Source organism: Symphodus melops (genome assembly GCF_947650265.1).
Source record: "Symphodus melops genome assembly, chromosome: 13".
Taxonomy (NCBI): domain Eukaryota; kingdom Metazoa; phylum Chordata; class Actinopteri; order Labriformes; family Labridae; genus Symphodus; species Symphodus melops.
Genome location: NC_136703.1, coordinates 14,545,680 through 14,564,698, shown reverse-complemented (window position 1 = coordinate 14,564,698; position 19,019 = coordinate 14,545,680). Strand labels below are relative to the sequence as shown.

General features: G+C 39.8%; 2 protein-coding genes across 2 annotated transcripts; both read right to left on the bottom strand.

Annotated features, from left to right (window-relative positions):
- On the bottom strand, positions 1–4,550 carry hoxc11a (homeobox C11a). The gene is given in 3 exon segments (XM_079360164.1): positions 1–1,030; positions 2,471–3,197; positions 3,202–4,550. Coding segments are annotated over 3 exon segments (1,086 nt in total). The 5' UTR covers positions 3,328–4,550; the 3' UTR covers positions 1–797.
- A 7,811-nt stretch (positions 4,551–12,361) lies between these two features.
- On the bottom strand, positions 12,362–17,126 carry hoxc12a (homeobox C12a). The gene is made up of 2 exons (XM_079360154.1): positions 15,589–17,126; positions 12,362–14,465 (listed from the first exon to the last, which is right to left on the bottom strand). The coding sequence occupies exons 1-2, from the start codon at positions 16,178–16,180 to the stop codon at positions 14,227–14,229; spliced, it is 831 nt and encodes a 276-aa protein (XP_079216280.1). The 5' UTR covers positions 16,181–17,126; the 3' UTR covers positions 12,362–14,226.
- Between the last annotated feature and the right edge of the window lie 1,893 nt (positions 17,127–19,019).

Sequence of the window (19,019 nt, the reverse complement as noted above, 5' to 3'; positions counted from 1 at the left end):
TTATGTTTTGCCTATATGGTTCTGTTTATTTAATAGGTATTATATTAATGATACACAGGCCAACAATCTGTTCCACCTCTCTGGAACACAAAGCACCAATGTTTGAGCAAATAATTTAATGAGTGCTGGCATTAAAGCTGTTAAACGTTGAATGGTGTACTGAAAAAATAGCAGCAGGGAGAAAGAGGAAAAGAAAATTCAACAAACGCCTATTTACAGTCACGAATGCACATTGCATAGGCTACTCTGTACAGGGGGATATATACTTTCACAGATTGGACGTCACAGTTCTTAATGGCGAAAAGAAAAATGCAGCCTGGAGATTTGCTATAATTTGTTTAAACTCTGGTCCAGAAATGATAAGATAATGATATACTATATACAAAGACCAGAGCAAAGAGCTCAAAGTTGTCTGCGCAATACGGATTCAAATTGTCAAGATACATTTGATTTTTTAACAACAAATATACTTATATGGACAATAGAATAAACACAATGGAGAATGTTGATAAATAGAGGGAAATATTCAAGAACTGCATAAGGTATGAATGATAATTCTATGGAGGCCTTTATTTCTGGGGACCAGCAATAGAAATTCACCGCAGCCCGAGGGACAATAAGAAAATGGCGACTTTATCCCATGCAGGCCTATGACTCCCACTGTTCGCTCTAACATTGCACTGTTGGTGATGTGGGCTCCTTTAAAAAATGGTTATGCCCACGATTACAATTCAATGAGCTATGAGAAGGCCTTAATGTCACTGACCAGACACTGTGACATTTTTTCTGCTCCATGCTCACAACAGGGGGTTTCCAGAAAAGTACTGCAGGCGATCTCTGCTGAGCTTCTTCTCTTTCATTCTTCTATTTTGAAACCAGATTTTAACCTGGCGGTCGGTGAGGTTCAACATTCGGGAGAGCTGCAGCCTTTTCTCTTTGTTAATGTAAACGTTAAAGAAGAATTCCCGCTCAAGCTCTCGGATCTGAAACTTGGAATATGGACACCGCTTCTTCCTTGTACGAGGAGTGCCTGGGGAAAAAAACATTACAATTAAAAAAGAAAGACAAATGACAGCAAAGTCACAAGATTTAGAAATAACAATAATTTTAAAGAAAAAAAAAGCAAGAAAATAGAGATTTTCCCAGAGACATGCTCCATTAGTATTTTGTTTCAGAAGCATTAGTAATGATAACATTTCAGACAACATTCATCAGGCTTATCAGATAAACCAGCCATAGGGAGTTTTAAATATCCGAATCGCTTGGATGGAAATAATATCATCTTACAGCCTCTAAGTACGTGTTTATCTGTTATAAATATACAACGCATTTCACTAACTAAAGCATTTCAGCGCATTGTGTGCGCCACATTCCTCTGGAGCTAAACTATCTATTTACACAATCTTCTGGCACTTACTAGAAATGCGTTGACAATGTTTGAAAGATTGGTATTTTAAAAACCTCTGTGGCCCTTTAACTTTTTATGAAACATGTACGTATATTTTTTTTTAATTTTTAATTTTTTTTTGTATGGGAGAGGTGCAGGCTGGCTCAGTTAGCTTGTATGTACAGCCTGCCTGGGCTAATCAATGAGCATGAAGCCTAGCATCCATAAAGGAAATATGAGCAGCAACAACAGACCTTGGGGCTTTTAATAAGAACTGTTATACTCCTTTGGAATCAGTAAAGATAACAAGTTAGTAGTAGTATATATTAGTTTCCAAGCATGCAAATCATTTATAGAAAGGAAGGATGCTAAGATAAGATAGCTAAATAGATTCAGGATTGTTTTTTTTCCTGCAGCTAATAATGAAATAGCATCATTTGTAGTTCTCTACCTTCTGCTAATCCAGAGAAAACACTCGATTCTAGATAGATAGATAGATAGATAGATAGATAGATAGATAGATAGATAGATAGATAGATAGATAGATAGATAGATAGATAGATAGATAGATAGATAGATAGATAGATAGATAGATAGATAGATAGATAGATAGATAGATAGATAGATAGATAGATAGATAGATAGATAGATAGATAGATAGATACCGTAAATGCTCTAATACACAAGGCAGCATGTATTTTTTTCCCGAGGAAACCCAGTAACAAGAACTAAATTCACAAGATGCCAAAAGCAATGTTCTGCCCAATTGGTTTTTACTCTCGACAGCCCAACGCGAAAATCCCTTAAAATGCCCAACGCAAGTTCATGATCAAAGTTAACATTTGTCACAATAGCTCTCTCTTAAAAATTTCACAGACTTTCACCATAGAGGCGTCTGTGTATAACATCCCCCTTTTTTCAAAGCGCTTTCCCATCGTAAAAATTCTTCTCGTTGCAAGAAAGAGCTTTGTAGGGTTATAATAAAATCCTTTGAATGCTTATAAAACTCCACATAAAATCTGACCGACAAAACACCGGGCTAGTCCCCTTAACCTTCCCCATTTTACTGCTCGGTATACCTACTCGAGTGGCTGCTCTTGCTGGCGGTGCCGTCCTTGGTTGTTGCGGAGGAAGAAGTACACGAGCCCGAATTTGTATGTTCCTCCTCATCCTCTGGGTCTTTTTCCTGCTCAGAAGCTCCGGGTACCGAGGCTGTGGGCTGCTGCTGCTGCTGGGAGTCGCTTTCCAGCTTTCCCCCCTCGCCCTTTTGTAAACAATTGTCTGACTGATTGTCCGTGCTGCTGCAGTACGCCGTCTCGAAAAAGCGGTCGAAACCTTGCGGGAGGACGTTGTTTTTTCCCACGCCGGAGTAAAAACCTGTGGAGGGGTGATTGGAGCCCGGGTGGGTGTGATGGTGATGGTGGTGGCTGTACACACTCTCGTTCTTCATGAGCATTTCTGTCATGGTGGATGGTGGAAGACAGTCTCTATGCACCAGATCCTCTCCCGAGTAGCACGATGCATAATTGCTTCTGTGGTGCCATTTACTAGCAGGGTCCAAGCCGTACGAAACTTCCCGTACCGGCGGCACTTGAGACAGATTTGTGGAATAAGGGTAGCTGATTTGCCGGGACGGGGCCTGTGGAAGGAACGAGGAGACGGCAGAAAACTCGGGGACGTAGTAAGTGCAGCTGGGGAGGTAGATGTTGGACGCGCAGCCCGTCCTGTCCCCAAACTCGGATGTCCGGTCTTTGCGCGTCTGGGAGCAGAAGTTGCCCAGATTCACCGAGTTAAACATCTTTCTCTCTCTCGTACTCCGCACTATAGATAGATGTTTTGGATACGAGCTGCAGCAGAAGGGAAAAATTTGGGAAGGCGAGATGACGCGCAATCCGTCTAAGTCGCCCCGCAGACACGTGATCGAAAGTAGATATTGTCATATATCAATTTGGAAGAGTTGAATGTGTAGGAGTGGTTGGCTTTAGGTAAGATCTCCGCGGTTCAAACGAATAATTTTCCAAACACCACAGGCGCACTGAGAAAACCAGTAACAGATTCCTGTTTGCTGCCTTATGACAATTAGAGCGATATGTGTTTTTATGTGCATGGGCTGCTGCTGCTGCTGCTAGGCTAGCTGAGCTGCTACATCTCCTTAAACAGGCACAGTACTATAACTGCATAGTGCACTCACTTACATGCACTTACTACTATTATGGTGATTTACGGAAAATATATTAACAGTATTATCAATATTGTTATACTCATTATTTTATTATTATTATTATTTCTACTACTATATCCTTATACAGCCAACTGTAATATTAACATTTAACAACAAAATAAGGTATGTATTATGACCAGTCACCTACACATAGAATGAAATCGGCATTAAGAGGACATCCTTAGTCATTAATAGCTGTAAATTAAGCTCAAATCAAGTATAAAAGCCTTTCAAAGCTGTTCCGTGAGCTTAATCCCCGTTTCACTTTTTTTAAGTTAACAAATCACGGTGACAAATCTGTGACTCGCCTCAGGACATTTATACACAGTGGTCCGTGAATATGCAGTAGATCATTTGATAATGGTTACAGTTGGGTATTTGTTATCATGCCTTTAATTTTCTGTAATAGAGGAAAAGCGAATCTTCTGAACGCAGGAGTGTTTAACTAAAGTGTGGAAGAGCCCGGCACTCCTGATTGATATTATGCAAAATATGTCTTTTCTCTTTTAGCAAATACCTTGCTATGCTAAACCAGTATGCACGACTATGATTATGTAGTAAATGAATTTGAAGCAGCCATTAAAACAATGCAAAATGCACAAAGCATGCATGCTGTTTTACACGCTAATCGGCTCGTTCCCATTATTCCCTTTGACTTTGGATTATGACAGAGTCCATGGAGGACAAACTGCGCAATTCAAGTTCCTGGAGTTCCTGCAGGATGACTACCAGAGAAGCCCTGGGACCTTCATTTCCTCCGAAGAGATAATGTGGCCTGAAAACACAAACACTAAAAACGTAATTATTGTATTGTAAAAAAGCTGTACTCAGCATTATTCAACGATGGAGAGATTATTGACAAAACCGGTTCCGGTGTGAGCTTCTCATTATTAAACATCCCGATTGATAAGAGAGGATATAATGGCTCCTCAGCCTCACTAGTTGATATTTTCTAATAGCCATTCAGACTGAGCTTATTGACCAGGATATGAGAATGTATCCAATGTTTCCCTCTAAAATGAAGAAAGCCCCAGCTGATGTCAAGTTGCTGTGATCATTTTAGCTTCCAAAGAAATGTCAGCATTAAACTGTGTCTGACTGTTAAAAATAGAGACATTCCCCTACGGAGTTTTCTTTTTCTGAATAAATTGTATTAAATGAATGGATTAAAAAAAAAAAAAAGAAAAAAAAGATGCGCCTGCGTGTTCTTTCCTGCGTCATTGTAAACTTTTAATTGTCCTGTTGAGGGCCATCTTGGATTCTTTATAGACTAACTGTTACTTTCACAAGGTGAAATTAATATGATGGTCAATTGTTTATGATTATAGGCTACTTCCTAAATGTTGCAAAGGACTCTTGAATTATTATCAAATATTCCAATAACAGTAGAATTCTATTACGATCACACATGGGACACCTGCGATGCTCCAAAATAATTGAAAACAAAGTTAGTGTACTTGGTGATTTTAAACAGCAAGGACATGAAAAAGCAACACCCTGAGAGCTCAGCTTTGGACGTCTGAGTCCATTGCAGAGATCTTTAAAAAAAAAAAAAAGTGGCTTTGGCATTAGTTTGTTTACTACCCCAACTGACAAAAGGTTGTCTCACATGATGCATCCTGCATCCAAGTACAAAGAAAGCAGACAGCTGTCCAGACACAGCACTTGAATTTGACCACTAAAATCCTCTCTACGTCCACCATAAAACTCCGAATAGCTGTCGTAACGCTAAATCCCTTTGTTCTATAGAAAACCGTAAAGATTGAGAATGAGAGGAATTTGGATTTTAAGCAACTGGATAATCGGAAACTTTCAAAAACATAGATGCATTTAATTTTGTACGACGCATTTTCTGTAACTTGGTGCTTGGTGTGTACCTTTAAATTGCAGCAATAAAGGTCAGAAAAAACAAGTACTGCTTTTTAACATGTTACTTGTTTTAAAATTAATCTCAATAAAATGAAATGTGAAATTGACAAGCAGAACGCAAAAACAAAAATATAAAAGTTTATTTATGCGCCGTGAAGGACGGCTTCTGGGGGATATTTGGAAGAGAAACAAAGGCCGCTTTGGAAATATTTGTGTAAACATGCTGGCCTGTGGACTGTACGGACACATGCTCAACACATGCTGCAGAGCTAGTGTTGTGCAGTTCCATAAGAATAATTTGCACATTAAAATGTCACTGTCTGCTTTAACAATACTAAATATATAGTGCACTGTTTAAAAGTTCAGACATCGCCCGACTCTGATTTGAAGTTGAATATTTAAAAACCCGCAATATTACTTGGGCGTTGATAAATGTTTTGAATGATCGCATTTATAATTGGTTCCTATGTCAACATCTCTCTGATTAAACTATAGCACAAGCAAGGAATTAAAAAAAATGAAGTGGTAATAAGTAAAACCACAAACTTTTCTTTTAGCAGGCAATAACTGAACAGCAGACAGTCCAAAACAATATTGTCTAATCATTTCCTCATCATAATCATTTCACTGATGCGTATTAGTGCGGTATAAATAAGTAATGTGAGAGTATGAATAAGTGATGCACTAATAAAATTCAAAAGTTGGGGCTGCTGATCAAGTGAGGAATGCGAAAGAGGAGTTTAAAAGACTACACAGCACACAAGAGGAATTAAGGTGTTTAAACGAATGGGAAACAGCCCTCCTGGCTGCGTTTGAGTCGCAGTATTTGTCATAACGTGACAAAATATGAACATCTAACGTCCATCACTTGTTAATAGCCGCCTTCCGATGGTCTGAAGACTGGCTATTCTCGCCTTGGTGCGCCCTGTCCATCAGTCAAAGAATAAGGTTCCACATGTGTTTATTTCACTGCATGGACGACTCTCAGCAGCTGATATTCTGCTAGCAGTAGGACCCAGCAAAGTTTGATTTGGTTGCACCAAACGAGCAGCCTTGGAATATGCAGAGTTTGCACGCAAAGGGGTCCGTAACCGACTTATCAATTTTCTTCTAAGGACTTCTGCACGATGAACATTGTGTGAAAGCGTGCGCCAAAGACAGGGTGTTGTAAACATTGACCATTCTTTTCTTAAATATCACCGTTGGAGCTTACTTTACGACTGTGTCTGTGGAATTTAAGTTATGTTTTGCAACCAAGCGCCATAATTACAATGGTTAACCTAGGTGTCACCCTCTTGTTAAGAAGAACTCTCAGTTCAAAAAGGACGTTCCTAAATATTGCAGTGTTTGGCTCTGTGTCGATAAATCCTATGCCAACACTAACCACATATACACAAGAACAGTGAGAAACACACACACACACACACACACACACACACACACACACACACACACACACACACACACACACACACACACACAAACACACCAGCACAATGGGTGCAGTTCACTCAGACACTGCTGCACAGTTAGCTGAAGTCAATGCTAAATGTGGGAAGCCTGTGTAATCATATTACTGTCCCCTCATGGCCTAGATAAGTTTAATTGGATGTAAGTCGGGCAGTTAAACTTGGTTGTATGAGCTGCGAACAGTTTCAAGCAACACTAAAGAGCCTTGTTTTTTTTTACTGAGGTCTCAGTGAATGCACCATGCGTGAAGCGTTTGTGGTGGCAACAATAGCTTACAAGATAAGGACGTGTGTTGCTGTTACATTTAGAGCAATCTCCAGAGTGTATTTCTCTTCCAACAACGAGGACATAAAGCTTTCACAACAATGTGTTAAACTTTTTTTTTATTAGAAGTATTAAATGATTTTCACATCTCACGAAATCCTCCTATAGTGACAGCTGGCTCCAGGTCCTATGAACTGGAAAAACCTGGACGTTCTTTTTTTTTTTTTTTAAACAACAGAAAACAGTAAACAGTGAAGTGGTTTATCTATGTTTGAACACATTCTGGATTAGGTCAAAATGAGCTGGGGTTTGATAATTTACTGTAGGGTCTCTGATTTTCACGGTTAATACCATAATACAAAGTAAAAGAAAAGAGCATTTATATGCAGGATTTACTTGAGGCTATGGCCTGTCACATGCCGATGTATTTAAACGATGCGCTCAGGCACTGCCTGCATTAGTTCTCTATTATCTGCTAAGCCATTCAGAAAAAAGCTATAGAGATAATATGGATATTGTTTAAAGAAAAATTAAGTAAAATAAATATTCCAAATAAACGGAATTTGCGAGGTTTACGAAATTACGCACAAAATGGCACAATATTACGCACGACTTGCGCACCATTACGCAGTGGCGTGTTTTGGCTGCATTCTTAATTTGTTCAGAGCGACACAATGATAAAATATGATCAGATTTCGACTGAACATTTGTAGAAATTTGACATTGATATTTGTCAGACGATTTACTTACGGGTATAACTTGTAGGTATGTTTTGCTCTCATGGTTGGTCAGAGCTCATCGTATTAGGCTGTTTGTATGCAGGAACAACATTTGGTGACGTGTAGATCTATAATAACTTGGGAAAAAATATATGCCATTGTTTGGCCTGTTCAGCTTACCCAGGCAGTATTATTATTTCTAACCAATTTAAAGGAAGTGCGCACTTGTTCTCTTCAATTCTGGTCAGAATGCATTATTTTTGTTTGAGCGAGCCCTGCACAGGAGTACTTTAGTGTATGGACCCAAAATAGACGCTCTGAGCTTTCGCTTTAGACTCAGATATCACTGAAATGCCTGCCCCAACACTTTGCTCTGATGTTTGCCTTGCCGTCTGAGCTGCAGATTTTCCAAGCTTTTCCACAGCGCCAGAACTTCAAACACACTGGACATAAATATGTTGACGTTCGTGTTGGGATAAAATGTATATTCCAGGCTCAACTGCCTATTTACTGAACCGATAGCAAAAAAGACTTGAATAGCTGACCAAAAGAAATTCCATATTGTAATTAATTGACAAAGCTTTAAGAGCAACCGCAGTTCTGCAGCTCTGTGCTGCATACATGACCTTCAGTGAGTGATCAGGGCCCAAGCGCCGCCTGCAAACGTTAGTCCACATCCAAAATGAATGAATAAATATTAATACATGTTTGATATGTAATAGTCTTGAATAAAATTAGTTTATTTAGAAAACAAAACATATGGATGAATTTTTTTCCAATAATAATACAGACTAAATTTTACTTTGTAAAATATAACATCTTATTTCACGTAAATGATGTTGTAATGCGATCTACGATCGACCCCGAATAACAATGATTCAGCAAGGAGCTAAACAAGAGCACCTCTGTGGGGGAAAACTCACTTATGATTTACAATAGCAGCGTCATCTTTTTTTTTTTCAATTGTAAGATATTTTTTCTCTTCTCAACAGATACAACTGGTCTAAGAGGAACCCAGCTCCTCAGAGGCAGCACTGACACCTTCACACCCGCTATATAGTGTTGTTAGACGTGCGATGTTATTGAAAAACAAATTGATAAGATTGCGCAGATGAGAAAAAATAGAGCCCATAAAGAACTCATTTCAAATCATGTCAAAATCAATACATAACAGTTCTGAAAGGAGTGAAACGATATGGATCCCTCATGTTAAGCATTGCGTCCCTCTTTCTCTATCACATTAACACTCTCCAATACACACTCCCCCCACACACACTGCACTCCACCACATACACTTTCGTAGGGACAACATTACGTTCTATTCCTCCAGCCAGTTTCGTACCATAAACGGCAGAGGGGCGGCGGGGGACGTAGACCACATGCCACACAAGTTCTCTGCGAAGGGCACTGTGAAGCTCACTGACCTTTAGGACGCGGAGACAGGCCGCCATAAACAGATTTAGCCAGTCTCAAAGTCAAAAGTGCTCAAGAGCAATGAAAGACCTATTGTAAAAAGCCTGCAAAGCCAACCGAGATTTCTCCTGTTTTACAATCCAAATATCCAGAGGGTTTCAGCAATAGCTTCTTTTGAGTGGGTTCAAATTGATTTTTATATCAAACAAACAGATACTGTGCTGAATTAGAATGCACACCAAGCAAATAATGCAAACTACTTTTAGCAGTTTTAAGGGGAAACATGTCTTGAGTTGGAGGAGAAGAGGTGATAGGCAAAGGATGCAGCGCACCCTTAAGTGGTTTGTTGTGCGTTAAAACTCTTCATGTTTCCAGCAGTAATATTCTTCTTTCACAAAAAAAAGTTCCACAGAAAACATACATCCCTCAAAAAAGCAGGCTACACAAAAAGTGTCACACACAACACAAACAGATTCCTCTGGTTTGAAGTTCAAGTTAAAACAACATGTTCACATATCCATTTGGCACAGTTCAAAGAGCAGACGGTCACGTAATTCAGTCCAAATAACCGCACCGTTTTACACAGGATTCACCAAACTACCCTGCAAACACAAACCTCTGTTTGCATCATTTGATCTTGGTAGCAAAGACGATTCACGCTGTGCTAAACGTTGTGAGTCTTTTTTTAATGCTTTGAATATATTTCTTTATCTTTTAACAAATGGTGCAAATTGTCACTGCTGTAAATTTCAGTTAACAATTCCCCCTGTTAAATAAACACTAATCTACCGCAATTTCTTCCAAATATGGGATACTATTTAATATCTTGTTTCGTCTGCTCTTTGCGCACTTTAACAGGCGAGTATAAACCTGGAAATGAGAATAACTAAGCCTTAATAAGTTATTACAAGTGTTGCTTTTTCATTACAAGGGCGCATTCACAGTTAGGACATTGTAAAGCTTTAGAAGAAATGAAATGATGGCTAAGGTACTGGGGCTTCACGGTAAATGTTGCATCTATTATTTTCGTGTAACCCAGAAAACACACAGACGTCAGACTCTTGTTTACATGAATGATCAACAGCGCGTTTGATCAGACAGAAACATAGGAGTTGCTGTGGATGGTGTCGTTTAGTTGATCACAATTAATACAGGCAATCGAAGGTTCCTCCAGTACTATTTCATTGACTTGGTATCAATCATCACGCAGACAATGTGTGCTACCTTTGCAGCTATTTTCATTTCGATCTGTAATTTCCTGCGTATTCTTTTGGCTGACATATACTGTACGTGTCGTTCGTGCGTAAAAGGGTCCGTATGAAACGTTACGCATGCATCTCTCTTGTTATGCCAAGGGAATAATTCATATTCAGATCCTCGTATGTCTTCCAATATCCATGATCAAACGCTAGTAAGTCATTCAGTTGAAAGTACTTTTTTCACCACCCTTAATCAGATGCGCAAATTGTGCATCGAAAGCATTTTTCAAAACATAAAACCAGCGGATGCAACATATATATAGTTTTTGTGTGGATGTATGCCTATATAGTGTGTACACAAACAATTTCAGGTCACTCAATTATTTTCTCATTTCACAACAGCTGTGATTTGAAAACCAACATTAATAAATTATTTCTGAACTGGAAACTGAAGCATTGGGCCCGATCGAAGAGAAGCGCCTCACACTGTCCAGCCAGTGTCTTAAACATGTACTACAATAGGAAAACAATAATTGTGTTTATTTACTTGGTTATACAATGAAACCAAGGATTTGTCTGGGTATTAGGAAAGGTGGGCGCTTAGATAGGCTTCTTTTTGACGCAGAGGCATCATTAGAGCCAGGGCGATAGTTAGAGACAGTTGAGAACTGCAGCGACGCTTTTGTCAGACACAGCCCCATGTTTTTCATGTTTCTCTTTTCTCTCATTTTAAATTGTTCAATGTTAAAACCAGAAGTTCATAAAATATCACGGATTCTGCTTGGGCTTACATCATCTTCCATGTGTGTATTTCTGCTGTGAACATGGATACTGCAGAACTCACGGAGGCCGTTCAGTGGATCGTGAGCAGGAGCAGCCGTTCACAGTTCACTGAAAAGGCAACATGTGATCTCAACATAGAGACAGCACAACTGTTTCCTACTCCATCTAACAGGCTGTGTGTGCTGCTGTAGACAAACGCATTAACGCTTAGTTAGTAAGCGGATATAGAAAACATTGCACATGCTGCTCTGTATTGCTTTACACGTCTCTGCCAGTAGGGAGAGCTTTGAGGATGTAGGATATGAGCTTATTATACAACCATCTTTGTGGTTTGTAGGGATCCGATCTTTTTTTTTTTATCATGATCTGTTGGTTTGTTTTTATATTTACAACGCCTTTTAAAATCCCTAATACAAACCAGAAGAGGGGATGCAAATGGAACAGGACTGGCCAGGAGGCTCGGCTATATGGAGCACTGGGGTGTAACCCTATTACTACTTTACAGAGCTGTTGCGTGTTTAGCTGCACCGTTATAGGCTTGCAGCACCAGTTACATTGATTAGGTCCGATTTCAAGGAGGGAAAGGTGTTCACATGCCTATAGGTGCTTCTTTGCTAAAAAAAAAAAAATAAAAAAAAATAATGCAGTTGTTGTAGAGTTTTTGTATTGTTTCAGATTACTATAAGCGAGAAATATTCAATGCAATAGGCGGCTTGGGACAAGCATCTGGTCGCCATTTTGCAAAGAGGACTACCTATAGCTACCTCTGCAGCCATAATAACACATGGACTAACATGTGTGGGCATCTATTGATCACAGTTCACAGCATGTCCGACCATATGCCAACAAAACACCCTCTAAAATTCATCCAAATGGTCCATTAATGTTGGGATCTTTATTTCAGTGTAGTGGACACACATGTATTTGAAGTTGTGTTACATGTACCGCCCAATAAAAGAATCCCCGAAGACAGAAAGCTGATTTTAAAGCAAAGCATTCAGGAGGGCAACCCAATGACACACTAAGGTTACACCAATAAACGTTTCAACATTTTGTTTATTGAAGACCTTACGCATATACATTCATATCATTATTACTTTTACAAGACAACGTAGCAATCCTTACAAGCGCAAAGAAGGGAATGCAATGAGGGACGAAAAGGAAAAGAACGAGAACAAACAACTATTTCACAGGAACAGGGATTCTTTAAATGTCATGTATGATACATTATCTTGCATACTGTTCCTCATATCCGTTCTTGGCATTATAATGTAATAGGCCTACATTTCCAATCCTTTCAACCACAAATAGGCTATATGGAATGCGACATTGTACAAGACAACCAATAACATAAACACTATTACATAATGATAAAGAATCCTCAAACAGGATGTAAATAGTAACATATATGTAATTTAATTTTACAAAGTTATACAGGAGTACAAGGTAAGGAGAGGGACAATAAGCTCGTGGCAAGGACAAGTACATAACGTAAGCCAAACAGGCCATCCGTCCTTTCAATATAATAATACAAATAATACATTCTTTGTAGGCGTTTACGTCTTAAACGCAAACTTGATGTTTGCTTGTGATTTGTTCAGTAAAATAAAATGTAAAAAAAAAAAATCACTTGTAGAAAAAGTGGCCCGCAAAAATGACTTATAGCTATTTCACATCAATAACATGCTTTAAATACATTTCACTGCTATAGCTTACTCGTTATACATGACAGATGATGCACTGCACTCCTCTCGATTTTAAGGGAGATTATTACATTTTCTAAACTTCTATGCATTTCCACTCTGAGCACCAGAATTTAGAAATGCTCTTTTAGGCCTAAAATTCAAACATCCTGCCCGGACCAGATGCGACTTCAAGCGGCTCCTTTGTTGAATCTTGTAGCTTTAGTATGTATCTTATACTTTATTACCGGGGTTATTGTATAATATACTATTTAACAGGTAAAGTCTGGATGAAGACTTTTAATAGCAGCTTAAACCCGTTTCCAAACGGCGATCTAACTCAACTGAAGAAATGAAACGCATGCAGGATACTGTTGCTGTTGTTCGTACAAGTTGACATGTAATAAAAGTAAGAAAATACTTTTACCAACTTGTTAGCACCTGAACAAAATAGTGGCGTGTGTTTTTTTCAATGCACTGTCAGGGATATGGATTACATTGCGGTTTTAGTCCTCCCTCTCCTCATGCAGACTTCCTGCCCGTGACCGTGAACGTGTCACAGCGTCAGGTGAAAACAAAAGATAAAATCATGTTTCTTTTTCTAAACAAATACGGCTGTGAAAAGTATTCCTCAAGTGGGAGCGAGACTTTTCTGCCACAGATCACAGCGACAGAGCAAACATTGCAAGGATTCGGCTTCAGACTTTTCTGTCTTTCTGATCCTATTATTATTTTTAGACTAATTATTTCACATTTTACCACTTTCCACGCTCACTTCTCATTTTCGTCAGATTAAAATTGGAACAAAAAAAAGGATTCTGAACTAATGCATCATCCTTAAACCTAGTGTTTTGGCGACATATTACGCGTGGCAAACTGTTCTCTTGACTAATAAAAAAAAAAACAAGAGATATTAAACAAGTTGTCGAAGCGTTTGTGCGATTTTACCAAACACATTAAGGTACTCTTATAGGCGTGTAAATACAGCTTTGAATGCCAACTAGTGGCGTCTTTTGGGGTTTGTATCGTCCGCACCTTTGAGGAAAAACTGACGTATATGTGCTGATCAATGCATGTAATGTAAAAGATGGATAGATGAGTGCATGCACTGAAAGAAGACCTAAGGGAGCGTAGAAAGCTTGGCCTTTTTTTTTTTTTTTTTTTTGAATTTTCTCTTCTTTTTTTTTTACTGCCTATCGATTCACCTTCTGCCGCATTTCTAAAAGTAGGCCAAAGCTTGCTCCCTCAGCATGAGTCTCTTCTTCTTCATCCTGCGGTTCTGGAACCAGATCTTGACTTGTTGGTCGCTGAGGTTCAGACGGTCGGAGAGCTCCCTCCGCCGCTGTCTGGTGATGAACTCATTCATCATGAATTCACCCTCGAGCTCAGCCAGCTGGAGCTTGGAGTAAGGTTTGCGCTTCTTTCTAGTGCGGGTGTGCATCGGGTACCACGGGGCAGCTGGAGGAGGGGAAGGAGGAGGTGGAGGAGAGGAGGGGGCATATTAGTCACCACAGTTGCAAAATCACGGTCACATCCAAGGTTATGAGGAGGCTATGGGGCGTCAGTGATCCAAGGAATGCCTTTGTGTTTGGGTTAGTGTGCAAATGCAATTTAACATTATTTGAGTTTGATTCTGCAGAGTAATCACTATCACGCGATTTCTATCTGGAAATTAAATGCTTAAAAAAATACACCACCCTGCTTTTTCCAAAAGATTTCTAGTGCAGTTAACATGCAGACAAGCCTGAGTGTTATCTAGATGGTTTCTAAGTTTTGCACATGATCCGAGATGTCAGAATTCGGAATTAGATTCATATAAAAAAAAATGACAGCCATGCAAGCAGTCACTTCCTCCACACAAAGTCAAACTAGATTTGTTTTGGTATCTTACATGGACTGCCTTTGCCCATTTCAAACCCAATTTCAGCACAACCAGACACGGGATAATGAAAGAATGGATGATGATAAGCGTTTCTTTATTTTTAACCTTTCCTTAAGGACTCAAAAAGTCCAGCAGTTTGTGTTATAGGAAGTTTTATTGTTGTAGTTAAATCAGCATTAACGTGATAATTAAACCGTGCGTGCAAATCCCCCTACTTATTTGCGAGTTTCAGAGCATATTAAATGACTCTTGAGTACACAGGGACAGATATTAATTCTGTTTACGAGTCATTAAAAAGAAAACTCTATTCAATGCAGCGATCCAAAGTGCCCAATCCATCTAACCCGACGCGAAGTAACACTTCGCTGAAATCCACATTTTTATTGTTTCAGTTTTACGAAAATACACGGACAGGGCTGCTCTTTTATTCAAAGCTCTGGTTGCCGAGCCGGTTTGGTGAGGTTATCTGCAACTGTACACAAGCACATGGCGCGTGAAGTATTTTAGGGCAACCCCTAGCGGCGTTTGCTCACCAAGCAAGCACCCTGCAGGCTAATGAAGGCTGCAAGTTGTGCATCAAGATAACGAGCTCTAATGACGCTGTAATACCGCCGGTGTACGCTACGTGCAGCCTGCCATTCAATAATGTGAACATGCGTTTTGTAGTAGTTGTGATTAGAAAAATAAAATGGCACTAACCTCCGCCAGCGGGTATGTTGCTTGCATGGCTCCCCGGTGACACCAGGGTCTGTGTGTCGCTGGATGAAGGCTTGCTGCTCTCGTTGAGCAGCGAAGAGCTGGAGTCAGACTCCAATGACTGACAGGATGGTGGGTCTTGCGTTAGCTGCTCGCTCCCATAATCATATTTGGAGAAGGTGGCCGTGCTGCCAATCCCAGCGTGCATCCCGTGGTCAGATGTTAATGATGATGTGTCTCTCGCCCTGTCCTCCCGTTTGAGGCTGCTGCTGCCACCTGAACAGGTCTCCCTGCTCCCGCTGCCGTTGTTATAGTAACATTTGCCCTCTTCTGGTCTGCTAATTTCACACGAGCGGTTGAAAGAAGGGTTAATAGACACGGGGCTGCTAAAGTAGGATTGAGAGTATCCATTGCACGGCTCCGAAGGATTCCACGGGAGGGAGCAAACATTGTCCCTTCTCGGGTAGGAGAGAGACGGTAGCCCCGCCAGTTGTCCCCCTGAAGCTCGAAAATTCGGGAAATAAAACGTGTCTCCAGTGTGGATGTTTACCAAAGGTCCCACAAACCCTGGATTAAGGAGATTATGCTCGCCCATTTCCGCGGGCCCGACCAACAGCTTCTAGTTTATTGCAATCTGACATTTAACATAGTTAAACCTGGAGGGGCGCCTGATTGGTCATCCCCAAACCACGTGTCCAGGCTAACTTCTGTTACACGTAGTACCACCCACTCGGTCCCTCAGACAAAACAAAACATTAACTTCTGTATTACAGGGGTTTATATGCTTTTTAAAAATACTATAAAGCTTTTATTAAAAATGTAGAATCTTGTTTTCTCTCATTTAAGTCATGCTGAGCCCAAGAGGAGCCGGAGCTGCTTCTCCTCTTACACTGCTGGAACTATCCATGGCCTTGTTTAATCTCTTTATAAGCTGGCTAAAGTTTTGTAAACGCTTTTTTCTTATGAAAACTGTTTTTGTTGCTGGAGGAGAAGGTGCATATGCTATCTTGTTTTCTATCAAATTATGGATGAATTCCATGTCAAATAAAGCTGTGATGTCCCAATTTTACAAGCTTGTTTTAAGAAAAGACTGATGCTCATTGCCGCACTCTGCTCATATTTACAGTAAAGGGGTCAGCAGGTTGAAGCCAGTGGCTCTGTAAAACAGGACGATATTCTACAAGGTTACTTTAAGAGGGTATATTTCACATTATATTCTCTAGTACACCTCACATGAACAACTTTAACAGATACCTCCAATAAACGTTCGCAGCCAAACTCTGCTGGGATTGTTATACCTCTCGCAATTCTTTTATATGAATTTTACAGGATATCAGAGGCCACTTAACTGATCCGAGCAGCTGAGAGGCTCCGCTTTATCTTTCGCTAATTAGTTGATTTGTAGAAGCAACTCTGAAGACACTGAGCAAATATGAGACATGTTACACTGCAGTAATGTTTCTGTTTTGACAAAAAGAGGATATTTTATTACTTAAGTAAATAAGTTGCAGAGATTCCACAGGGCAGTGCTTTCCTGCAGAGAACTTGATTCCGAATGTCACTATAGAGCTTGCGCAAGACTTTATAATGAGGCCTTTAGTTATCAAACTTTTAAATAATTTCTTATGACTGATCTGTGCCTTTTGCATTTATCTCATGTCTTCACATTCTGCAGTGGTATAGTGAAAAAAAAAGAAAAGAGAAGCCTCTTTTCTTCTTAGATTTCGACATACTGTAATTTTGTCCGCAATCAACTTTTCCCAAATGAATTCATTTTCTAATAACAGAGCCGCACTCAGCTATGAGAAAACAATCGCAAAAGTCATCACATCATCTAAATAATAGGAGTGTTTCAATTATATGACACTCTAAAAAGAGTCTGAATAACTCAAGAGGAAAGGAAAGTTATAAGCCGTATACTTGAGTAATCTGGGCTATAACCGTATAATGTACATTTTTTTTAATCAATGCCAAATTCATGGAATAAAGAAACGTTTTATATGTCAGACACATTTACCTGTCATATCATCGCACTCAAGTTCAAGCCGCAGTCACGGTGGGTTGAACTTGATGTTGAACTCAAATCTCAGTTTTAAGTAAAATTAATATGAATGAAAGAAAGAAAGCTTAAATTGTGGGAAATAGCTCAACTGATATAAATGAATTAAATATAGGAGTGGTCATTACGCTCAATTAAAATCAATGTATCATGTCCTTTATTATGCTGCCATTAAATTTAAAAAAAAGAGAAAATTGTTGAAATTATATAAAACAAACTTAGTGTTTTCATGTATTATTTGATCAAGATGAGACTTCATAAAAATGGTGCATGTTACAACAGCCTGCACTTGAGTGCTGATAGCAATACTTGCGTGCTACCAATTTGCCAATGGGGTGTTATGTGAGACATCAGCATTCATTTAAACATTAGTTTGGGAACGATTTGACAGTCAGGCGACATCTGATAGCTGTTTCCGTCAGCGGTGAGTGTGTATCCTATCTAACCCCCAAGCAGCAGGACTGGCCCAGCCTTAAATAGAAATGAAAATATCACGTTTAAACTGGTGAAGCTGGAGGGGATCCTCTGCCGTTTCTGCCTGTCCCCTGGTCTCTGCCTCTCAGATCTCTGCACACACTGGCATCTAGTTAGTGGGTCTTGCAATGCAACACAACACCAATCCAGTAAATATATGTGCTTCACTCTCTGGGAGTAGCACTGTGCTGTCTTTATATCACTTTTTCGTGTGTGTAATTATATCAGCAAGCAAAAGCAAAACAGTGCAGTGCAGTGTTAAGTACAAACAGGCCCGGATGGCCTGCGTGTAACATGTAGGCTGTATCGTCTCCAATTTACCTCAGACAAAGAGGCCATGTGTTGCGCTTCCTCGCCTAGTCTATCCACGCCTCTGCTCCTGATCTCCCACAGATCCGCATTTCATATTCAAACTGCTCGTCTGTTCACTGCATCTCCAGCTCAGCGATGATGTCATTTGTAACCACAAACTGCATACACGGGACTCTCGTTTACTTATAGGAAAAAGTGCTATCAGAAAAGAAGTTGGTAAAGGCAGCAGATAGCACTGTCAAGGTCACTGTCTAGTCCAGTGTCTGCACGATATTGAAATTACCCCTGTGGAATCCGCCGCTCCTGTCCAGACAGGGCAATAGCCTAAACAAAGGGCTTTTCTTCCTTTTTTCTCTTTGATTCTCTGTTGGCAGGTTGCCCCAGTTATAGCCTTGTGCGGCCCTTTTAAAGCTTACTTCAAGGAAAACAAACCACCAAGGGAAGTCTAAAAAGAAGCCCCTAAAAGTGCTTGCGTTTAACTTAAAGGTTTGGCTGATCTGTTTCATTTGTTTACAGCACACGACTTTCAATGTGTCTTCAAGCATCAACCTTTTTGAATTTAAGCTCAGCGAAAAGTTACAATCTTTTC